General features: G+C 40.8%; 1 protein-coding gene across 1 annotated transcript; it reads left to right on the top strand.

Moving 5' to 3' along the window:
• The first annotated feature begins 318 nt into the window (after window positions 1-318).
• On the top strand, window positions 319-2,659 carry LOC121391739 (kelch-like protein 24). The gene has a single exon (XM_041523263.1). The coding sequence runs from the start codon at window positions 319-321 to the stop codon at window positions 1,903-1,905; it is 1,587 nt and encodes a 528-aa protein (XP_041379197.1). The 3' UTR covers window positions 1,906-2,659.
• The last annotated feature ends 9,194 nt before the right edge of the window (window positions 2,660-11,853 follow it).

The raw sequence follows: 11,853 nt of genomic DNA, 5'->3' as shown, positions 1-11,853 counted from the left end.
TTAATCTTCATTTGTATGGAGTAGACTTAAGTTTTTCTCTCTAACTTAGTCAAGTTTAATGGTGGGATTTAGCTCAGCCGATTGAAAAGTCTAGCGGGTTTCGTCTCGTGACTACCAGTCAGAAATAGCAAATGTTTAACATCCAATAGCCGATGGTTACTTAATCAATGTTCTCTGGTGGTGTTGTTAAACAAAACAAACTTCAGAATTTTCATAACTTAAGGTGTTTGATAAACACCAACTTAAAGTGTTTTACTTTTCAATGAAAATCATTTTTTGTTTTAATTTAATTTCAGTTCATTCCAGTAGCTGTTTACAATGGAGGACATTCAAACCCAACTTCTACAGAACATTCATCAAGAGATGATCAACGGTTCGTTCAGTGATATACAGGTGATTTGTAGGGATGGGAAAACAACCGGAAGTCGGCTCGTTCTGGCGGCGCTTTCCCCGTTCTTCCGGGCCATGTTTACATCAGACATGGCAGAGAGGCGGACGAGCGTCCTGGAACTTCCAACTGTGGCTCTGTCTGTATTTCAGGATATTCTCAAGATGTATTTCTGCAAAATTAATATTTTGGATGAAGACAACTGCCTGCATATTTTAGACGCTGCTGAGATGATGCAGCTTGATCATATTAAACAACTTTGTAGCATCTACCTGAACCAAAGTCTCGACCTGACTCCTATAAATTGTTTAAAATGGTGGAGAATCTTGAAAGTCTACAATTTTCTTGAATTGTCCAAACGGGCACTTTCCTGTTTCACTGATAACTTGGCTGATTTTGTGAAAACGGAAAATGTTATTCATCTTTCAAAGACAGAACTTTTGGAAATAATTTCCACAGATGACTTAACCTGTAAAGAAGATGACATTCTGAAAGTCGCCATGAAATGGATTGAACATAATAACCCGAAGCAGGAGGACGTCCAGAGTATTTCTGAAAGTATGCGACTTGATATTGTTGACCGACAATTTCTTGTTAATGAGGTAGCCTTTTCAAAGATCGTTCTCGAGAATGGCGCTGTGAGGAAAATGATACAGAAAGTGTTATATCCGTACGATCCACGACTGCCAACTATAAGAAGTTCACTTGCTAAAACACCTGATGTCTTCGTACTACACCGCATCGGCGAGTTTCGTCTGTCTTGTTTCACGTCAGCAGACAAGTGGGAAGACGTTCCGCCAGCCCCAGTAAATCCTGGATCAAATTTTTCAGCAGTGAGTTTGGATGGCAAGATCTGCATCACTGGTGGTGATACACAATCTAAATGTACACTGGTGTATGACACCATTAGAAAAGTGTGGAACGTAGGTCCAGACCTCAACCTTGGACACTGGTATCACTGTACAGCCACAGTTAGATCTAAAGTGTATGTAATAGGCGGTTGTGATACTAATACAATAGAAGAGAAAAGCGAGAGTGAGGAGCAATGGCAGGTGGTTGGTGATTTGGGATTCACCAGATCGGGTGCTTTTCCTGTTACAGTTGGTGAGAACATCCTCGTTATGGGAGGACTAGTAAACCTCAGGTGGTCAGATCTCATCCAGTGTTTTAACACTACAACTGGCGCTGTCACCAAGATGAATACAAAGTTGCCTTGTACCTCCTTTAGACAAACAGGATCTGTTCGCCTCCCAGATGTATATCTGTTGGACATTCGTGGCAACGTGACGTATTTTCACGTCATTGAGAGAAACGGAGAAATACATATTGAGAATAAACTAACAGCTGAGTGGAAACCATTTGGTGTTTTCTATGATATCGTCCACCGAGATGGAAACCTGCTGTCTTTTACAAGAGAAGGAATCAGTAAATTCAACCTGGCTGAAGGAAAAAAAGAAGAAAGTACATTCCCAGAACCACCTAGAATTGGCTATGTGTTCAGTGCCCTGACAATTTGACTCGGGATACACTACAAGGATATGTCATTAATCACAGTGTCACTGGTCGTCTTGTTGACACGGGATACACTACAAGCTACGCCATTAATCACAGTGTTACTGACCGTCTTGTTGTCACGGGATATACTACAAGGCTACGTCATTAATAGCAGTGTTACTGGCTGTCTTGTTGTCACGGGATACACTACAAGGCTACGTCATTAATCACAGTGCTACTGGCTGTCCTGTTGTCACGGGATACACTACAAGGCTACGTCATTAATCACAGTGTTACTGGCCGGCTTGTTGTCACGGGATACACCATGAGGCCACGTCATTAATCACAGTGTTACTGGTCATCTTGTTGTCACAGTGTTACTGGCCGGCTTGTTGTCACGGGATACACTACAAGGTCACGCCATTAATTACACTACAAGGCTACGCCATTAATCACAGTGTTACTGGTCATCTTGTTGTCACGGGATACACTACAAGGCCACGTCATTAATCACAGTGTTACTGGCCGGCTTGTTGTCACGGGATACACTACAAGGCCACGCCATTAATCACAGTGTTACTGACCGGCTTGTTGTCCACGACAACAACGACATTTATGGACATGTCTAGACATTTCATTATGATAAATCAGTTTCTTTTCATGTGCATACATACATATAAGACACGGGTCATGTTTGCTCATTGAAAGAAAGAAAGAAATGTTTAATTTAACGACGCACTCAACACATTTTATTTACGGTTATATTGCGTTATATGGTTAAGGACCACACATTTGCTCATTGATACATTTTATTTTTGTATTTTTTTCACAGACAAAAACACAATTTATTTTGAATATATAATAATCATATTGTGGTAGATCTCGTTTTGTAATATGTAACATATGTTGCACACAATGTGTTAATTAATCTGTTGAGAATTGGATATTTCTCTTGCGACAAAGCTTGTATTAATAAAACTCCCGAAACTTATTCATTCACTTTTCTTGTACGATCGTTCACTACATGAACATTCAAACAGAAGGACTGGTTGATAAACTCTAAAGATTTCCTCATCAATGGATACATCCATCTGTCATCTTCCGATATAAGCCGTCAGTGACCCACTGGACTAGTACATTAAATGTTGTGGTGTGTGCTGTCCTGTATGTGGGATAGTGCATAAAAAAGACCCCTTGCTACTAATAGAACAATGTAGCAGGTTTCCTCTCTCAGACTATATGCCAGAATTACCAAATGTTTGACATCCAATAGCCGATGATTAATAAGTCAATATACGCCAGTGTTGTCGTTAAACAAAACAAAATTTCATCCGATATAAGAGAACATTCCCGTACCAAATGACTGGATCCAGCTAGAACTGAAGTTTCATTAAGTGAATACAAATGATTATTTAAATAATACGTGGCAATGTCTAGGTCTGGATTCGAACCCATAGACTTTGGCATAGATCGTCGTTATTTGCTGTAATGATGCGTCTTGGATCATAACCACTCGCGTTCATTACCAAACAAACGTTTATTTCTAAACTTACATCTATTGTTATATAATTATGTGAATATAGTGAATTATTCTATCAAAGTTAAAGTTGGTTTTGTTTAACGACACCACTAGATCACATTTATTAATCATAGGAAAACACTTTTGCTAATTCTAAGATGTGGTCTTAGAGAAAACGCGCTCCACTGTTCCATTAGTAGCAAGACATCCTTTGTAATATGCACTTCCCTAAAAACAGGGTAGCTCGTACCACGGTTTTTGATATACCTGGCTTGGGCCAGTAGTTGGGACGGGGAAAGCCCCAACCGTGCCTACGATCACACCACTCACGGCAAGCACTCTACGAACTGAGCTAGATACTGCCCCTTTTTTCTTTTTAAATGTCACTCAACGTGTTGGCACTATGGGACGCCAGTGATCGATTAGCCCATTGTTTTGTCTGGGATCCATGCAAGTCGGTGGGCCCATTGGACTAGTTCTCATTTCAGCCAGTGTTCCACTTCTGATGTATCAAAATCCGTGGTGTCTGCTGTCTTGTCTGTTGGATGGTGTATTTAAATTCCCCTTGCTACTAACAGAAACTTGTAGCTTGTTTTCTCTCTAACTTAGCAAAGTGAATAAGCTGCTGGACAATTAAGCCGACGACAGTGGTTATAAATTTAAAAAAAATAAAAATACAAATACAAAAATAAATAAATAAATAAACAAATAAATTAATAATAATAATATTTAAAACAATAAAATAAAATAATGTTCAAACACCTGTTACCATGTCCTGGCCTATGTACTACTCAAAAGAATTTAAGGGTCAAAAATGTATAACCAAATAAGTTTCAGAGTGTATTAGATTGATGATGTAAACTACACCAAATTTTTTATCTATTGTTCCATATTTACAAAAAAACACAAATAAACATCACTGTATACAAGAAAGTCACATGATATGCTGTCAAAGTTGAAGGTTGTCAAACATGGATTTTACACATTAGAACATTCGTTTAATAGTGTGTGAATCCACCCCTGGCGCGAATACACTCGACACATCGTTGTCTCATGCTGTTGATCAGACGTCTGAAGAACTCTTGGGGAATGGCCTGCCACTCTGCCATAAGAAGTTGACCCAGATCATGAAGGTTGGCCGGAGGGGCATGGTTATCCCGAACTATCCTGCCTAATTCGTCCCAGGCGTGCTCTATTGGGGCCAAGTCAGTCGAATATGCTGGCCAATCCATCCTGGCGATACCTTGTTGTCTGAGAAAGTCCGTTACCACCCTGGCGCGGTGGGGTCTGGCATTGTCATCCTGCAGAACTGCCCCGCCGCCAATCTGCTGAAGGCCTGGGAGAACCAACGGCCGGATAATCTCATTCAGATAGCGGATTCCATTCAGATTGCCATCCACCACATAGAGGGGGGTCCTGTGGTGGATAGAGATGCCGCCCCACACCACCGGTGACGTTGTCTAACGTTAACGTCAGCGAAGCGCTCCCCAGGACGTCTGTAGACACGAACCCGACCGTCGTTGAACTGGAGACTAAACCTGGACTCATCAGTGAACATCACTCGACCCCACTGAACACGTTGCCACCGCAGATGAAGCGTGCACCAGTGACGTCTGGCCGTTCTGTGACGTGGTAGGAGTGGTGGTCGAACAGCCTGGCGACGGCAGCGTAGATTATTGGCTCTCAGACGATTGCGTATGGTTTGATCAGACACTCGAGTTCCAGTCGCAGTCCGCAGATTGTCACGTAATCGGCGTGCAGTGGTTGTGCGTTGAGTAGAGCCATATTGGTGATGTAGCAGTCCTCTCTATGTGTAGTGCTTCGGGGTTTTCCCGAACGTGGACGATTTCGAACAGAATTCGTTGCTTGGTACCGTTGTGCACAGTCGGCCAACGACACTCTGACTGACACCAAGTCTCAGAGCAAAATTTTTTTGCCTATTGCCATCCTGAAGCCAATCAATAGCCCTTCCTCGATCTTGGATAGTCAGTTGAAGTCGTACCATTGTCGAATTTGGAGTGTGCACCGTACACGAACGCAAGCTCCAATTATATGGAAATTCAGCATTGGGAACATGGAATACACGTGCAAAGAGTGCAAATGAAGGGCTTTGTGAAAAAGCAAGTTATGGGCACTTAGCAGATCTTTCGCTTTCGCCCTCATTTACATGCAAATGTAAGCATGTTTTCGCCATTAGAACTAGTCGACAGTGTCAATGACAGTGGATTTTAATTCATTTATGGGTTGCTTAGACCCACTTTCGTCAAAATGGAACAATACCATGCGTGACATTATGGTCTAGCTAATATACTTGACATTCAGAAAATAATGTGGAAAATATCGTCTGACCCTTAAATTCTTTTCAGTAGTATAAATAAATGTTTCATCTGTTCAGCTCCTAAACAATCCCGGCCCCACCCCCTGTCCACACACCCCTGCCCCCCTCCCCCTCCACCCCCACACACTCACCCTCGGACCGCCCTCACACATCGCCCCCAAACACAAACACAGTAAATCCGCACCTGAATTGTCCTCCCAGAGACTTGAACAAAAACGCGCACCACTCGATTCGCCTGTTGTGTACAGCCCTAAGAACCTGGTCACGATCTCGTGATCTATATACAGAAACTGGGTCACCCGTCTCGTGACAGCCATTTTGTTGTGTTACCTGTCTGCTGATTGCGGAGGTAAGTCAATGATTTTCACCAATCCAGAGTACATTGTTTGTAAATATAATACGTATTAGCTTAAACAAAACATTGTTTTAATACTCTGAGTTCATAGTTTACATCAGAATTAATTGTCAAACAGTACATTTCGATATTTAAACAATGTCGCCGAGTTTGTTCAGCATGTCACGTTTTAATACGGATCTAAACGTGTACATGTCTCGGGCGGGAATGAATGAAGGAAATGTTTTATTTAACGACGCACTCAACATCTTTTATTTACGGTTATATGGCGTCGCATATATGGTCACGGGTCACACAGATACTGAAGGAGGAAACCTGCTGTCGCCACTTTATAGGCTTCTCTTTTCGAGTAGCAGCGAGGGATATTTTATATATGCACCATCCCATAGAGAGGATACCACATACCACGGCCTTTGATATACCTGTCGTGGTGCACTGGCTGAAGCGAGAAATAGTCCAATGGGCCCACCGACGGGGATCGATCCCAAACCGACCATGCATCAAGCGAGCGCTTTACCACTGCGCTACGTCCCGCCCCCATTCCCGGGAGGGAAAGGTGACAACAAACATTGCGGGTCGTTGTGTCTGCAGTTCTCATATTCCATCCCTTTGGTATAGGGCTTCCTTCGGCTGTGAGGCTAATGTATACACGATATGTGGAGTGTGTGTTTGGAGGGCGTCGGGTGGGGGCACATCCTCTAGTGCAGTGGGAACAGTCTCTAGTGGTGCCACAGGCATATTTTAATATCCATTTATATGTAGTAGGGGGAAAAAAACGTACATTTTTGTCTCCCCTACCACCTTCCCTAGGTCCAGTGGGCTTGAACTATTTCCCGTATTTTATCCTGAATTGTTTGATGATACAAACATATACAACACGAAACCGAAAAAAAAAGGAATGTTTATTTAACATCTCATTCACACATTTTCAGCCGTGGATGCAGGGTGGAGGATCAGGGGTCGAAACACGCTCCAGTTAAGAAAACATTTTCATCTGGTTTCAATATATTTCTGGGTAATCATGACTCGACCGATCGCTCGCCACAGTCCAGATCCCTTTCATGTATTTTATATTACGGCTGTTTTGGTTATTTTAACATCTGTCCGAGGGACAACCATCCCGAGGTTACATTTGGAGCCCAACGTAGCAATAACTCATACTATACACTTTCCCATCTCTCTCTCTCTCTCTCTCTCTCTCTCTCTCTCTCTCTCTCTCTCTCTCTCTCTCTCTTTGATCGAAGTGCCGTTGTGGGGGTAATATTTATGGAGTGTGGGAGTTTGGGGGGTTAGAGCACAATGTCTTGTGGAGGGGCCAAAGTTTCGTGTCTGTGGGGGGGGGGGGGGGCACAATGCATATTTTAATTTTCATTTATATGGAGTAGATGTAAAAAAACAAAACAAGTGTACATTTGTCTTCCCCGTCCCTTCCCCCAGTTTGGTCCTTTATGTTATCAATACTTTTTTTTTTTTTTCTTTTTTTTAAATAAACAGTTCCACCTGATGTCTATCAATAAGAGAGACTGCCTTAACAACAACATACTTAAGTTTTTGTATCTAACTTAGTTACGTTCAATGACGAGATTTAACTTGAGGTGCTTGCATGACAGGATCAAACCACCGCGGTGCACCCGTTCAACTGATTGGGTTTATTGTTGTTCCAACAAGAGCGCCAGAATTTATCATAGACCATAGTGTTTGTTTTTTTTATCTCTGGAAAAGTGCATATAAAATATCCTTTGGTGTATTAGGAAAGGTGTAGCGAGTTTCCTTTGGTAACTATCAGTCAGAAATAGCAAATGTTTACACCAATAGTCCATGATTACTTAATAAATGTTCTCTAATGGTATCGTTAAACCAAATAAACGTCATAATATAAGGTGTGTGATAAATACCAACTTAAGTGTTTTACTTTTCAATTTTAGAAAAAACCCAAATATAGGCCCTGGTTTAGTGCAAAATTGCAATTAATTTGTTCGCTAATGAATTTTTTTTTTTTTTAATTTAATTTCAGTTCATTACAGTATCTGTTTACAATGGATGACGTTCAAGCCAAACTTCTGCAGAACATTCATCAAGAGATGACCAACGGTTTGTTCAGTGATATACAGGTGATTTGTAATGACACGATAACAGCCGGCAGTCGGATAGTTCTGGCAGCGTTGTCGCCGTACTTCCGGTCATTGCTTACATCAGGCATGGCAGAGAGTCAGACGCGCGTCTTGAAACTTCCCTCTTTGTCTCTGTCAGAATATCAGGACATTATCAAGATGTGTTTCTGCAAAGTTGATCTCATAAACGAGGACAACTGCTTGCATATTTTAGACGCTGCCGAAATGCTGCTGCTTGAACATATAAAAAATCTCTGTAAGATCTACTTGAACCAAAATATGGAAATAACTCCTCAAAATTGCCTAAATTGGTGGAGAACCCTGAAACTCTACAATTTCCTTGATTTGTCCAAACGGGCGCTTTCCTGTTTGACTGATAACTTGGCTGATATTGTTGAAACAGAAAATGTTATTCAGCTGTCAAAGGCAGAACTTTTGGAAATCATTTCCGAAGATGACATGAAATGCAAAGAAGATGACATTCTGAAACTCGCCATGAAGTGGATTGAACATAATAATCCGGAACAGGAAGACGTCCAGAGTATTTTTGAAAATGTGCAACTGGATATTGTTGATCGACAATTTCTTGTTAATGAGGTAGCGATTTCAAAGATCGTTCTTGAGAACAGCGCTGTGAGTGAAATGATAGAACACGTTTTATGTTCAGCCCTGCCACAAGTTACAAGCACATCGAGGTGTTCTGCCATCCCACCTGATGTCTTCGTACTGAACCACTATGGCGGCATTCTCCTGTCTTGTTTCACATCAGATGAGACGTGGGAAGACGTCCCGCCAGCTCCAGTAGCGCCTGGAGAGAATTATTCAGCAGCCAGTTTGGATGGCAAGATCTATATTACTGGTGGTGGTTATAACCAAGGTAAATGTACACTGGTGTATGATACCATTAGAAAAGTGTGGAACGTAGGTCCAGATCTCAACGATGGACGCTGGAATCACTGTACAGCCACAGCTAATTCTAAAGTGTATGTAATAGCTGGTTATAATGCCAGTGCAATAGAAGAGATGAGCGAGAGTGAGGAGCAGTGGCAGGTGGTTGGTCATTTGGGATTGGAGAGAGCGAATGCTTTTTCTGTTACAGTTGGTGAGAACATCCTCGTTATGGGAGGAACAATTATCTACAGCTCACCAGAACAAGAAGTAAAGGCCAGGCCGTCAGATCTCATCCAGTGTTTTAACATTACAACCCGCACTGTCTCCAAGCTGGATACAGTGTTGCCCTGTAGCGCCTATACACTAAGAGGATCTGTTCATCTACCAGATGTATACCTATTGGACTGTGATGGCAACGTGATGTACATTAACGTCACTGACAGAAATGGAGAAATCCAGATTGAGAATAAACTAACAGCTGAGTGGGAACCATTTGGTGATGACTTTGGTATTGTTCACCGACATGGAAACCTGCTGTCTTTTACAGAACACAGAATCCGTAAATTCAATTTGGCTAAAGAGAAACAAGAACGGAGTACATTCCCAAGCCCACCTAGATCTGGCTGGGTGTACGGCGTCCTGACAATTTGACACGGGATACACTACAAGGCTATGCGATAACACGTTGTTTACGTGTTCCAAGACAAGAATGACATTTATGGACATGTTTGGTTATTTCCTTATGATAAACGTGTTTGTTTTCATGACGTATGCATGTATGCCCATACGAGACATGGTAATGATTGTTCATTAATCGTTTTTATTATATCTGTTTTATTCACAGACAAGAACATATTTATTTGAATGTTTTATAATCAGATTGTGGTAAATTGTGTTTCCTAATATGTACATATGACACACAAAGTTTATTATTTATTTGTTGATAGGTGGGTATTTGTCTCGAGACTACCGAAAATTACCAATTCACTTTTCTTGTAAGATCGTTTACTACGAGAGGTTAGTGCCAGAACCCATTATATGGTGAATTATACAAAAATGAGTTAATCACCTTGTCAGCATCGTGGGAAGGTGTACTATCATTTCACAATGTCTCATTCAAACCAATCATTTATTTATGCTTTTATGAAATAGAACCCAAACCAATTAACTTTTATGTCCATATCCACAAAAGACAAAAAACGTGTTTTTAGCACTACCTTATTCTGTCTCCCTAGAATTTTGTAGTATCACCCATAGCTGACAGACATAACGTGTTAGCTTACAACACTGGATTGTGGTGGGCTGTAAACTGTCTGGGAAGATTGAATGCTAGGTGCCATACCGCATGACAGGCTAATGACATATGCTAGCTCTAAGTGTTTACATCCAGTGAAGGTGTTTTGACTTACAAAGAAATAACAACTCTGGCTGAGGTACTTAGAATTGACTGTTTACGCATCACGATGACCGGTCCGTGTGTGATAATCTGAGATGGACTGCAGACAATTGGGGGGGGGGGGGGGGGGGGGCTGGAAGTGTTTAGTTCTTAGACATCTGGAATGTGGTAAAATGTGTGTGTTGCTGAATAAATGCCGGTTATGTAAATAGTTTAATAAGAAGTGATTGCAGAGTTCATTTAGTTCTACAGAAGAAACACTCAGTTAAGAAAATATTAACTGAACAGAGATAGAGAACCTAGTTAAACAGGAAAGTTGTTTTCCCTTATTTTAGTCTGAATAGTTACTATATGTATGTAACCAGGTGTTTATCTAGCCGTTCAACTAATTGTATATTTTCAGTTTAATTATTCAGGATAAAAGTTATTATTGAACTAAACATATACATTGTGTTCAGTATATCATATTATTAACTTAACAATTGTTTAAAGAAACCCCTTAATTTATTAACTTAATTAGTCGTATTGATAATCCAAAGTAGTCATATTATTATAGTTTGGTCAACTCTAAGTTGACATACAAGTATGACATGACATGACCTGACAGTAACCACCTGACTGACCGGGTCATGCATGCTTTTCCTGCTCCTTGCACTTCCCAAGATCTTAGAGAGAGGAAGACATCTTTTGTATATGGTCAACTTAGCTACAGGCTGTGTTTTCGAGGTTGGTGAAAACCACTTTGAGATGTTGCTGGTGAGTAACATTATAAATATAATAATGTATACATGTATTTACTTATGCCACCTATATTTAATCATGTCGGCAGTTATCGCTTAAGAAGTTATCGCTTGAGATAATTTCAGTATTGTTCCCTATTGTTTATGATGGATATATTCTTGTTTTTTGGTTTGATGGAACGGAATGAATAAACAACTTGCAACAATGTGAATTCACCAGGCGTTGTTTTATTTTTGGACAACCATCACGAAGTTACATGTATTAGAGGAAAAAAATAATATAATTAAATTAATTTGCCGGGGGCAGGACGTAACCCAGTAGTAAAGTGCTGGCCTGGTGTACGGTCAGTCTAGGATCGATCCCTGTTAGTGAAATCATTGGGCTATTTCTCGTTCCAGCCAGTGCTTCACAACTGGTGTTACAGACCATTATGTGTAGGCCTACTATCCTGTCTGTGGGATAACGCATATATTAAAGATCCCTTGGTGCTAATAAAAAAATAGTTGCCCATAGTTTCCTCTCTAAAATATATGTGTGGTCATTAACCACATGTCTGACACCACATACCTGTAGTTGTGTTGAGTGTGTCATTAAATATAAAATTCCTTTTTTTCTTTCTT

The sequence above is a fragment of the Gigantopelta aegis genome, unplaced genomic scaffold (genome assembly GCF_016097555.1).
Source record: "Gigantopelta aegis isolate Gae_Host unplaced genomic scaffold, Gae_host_genome ctg2917_pilon_pilon:::debris, whole genome shotgun sequence".
Classification (NCBI taxonomy): domain Eukaryota; kingdom Metazoa; phylum Mollusca; class Gastropoda; order Neomphalida; family Peltospiridae; genus Gigantopelta; species Gigantopelta aegis.
This window is presented reverse-complemented; position numbering and strand designations above follow the sequence as displayed.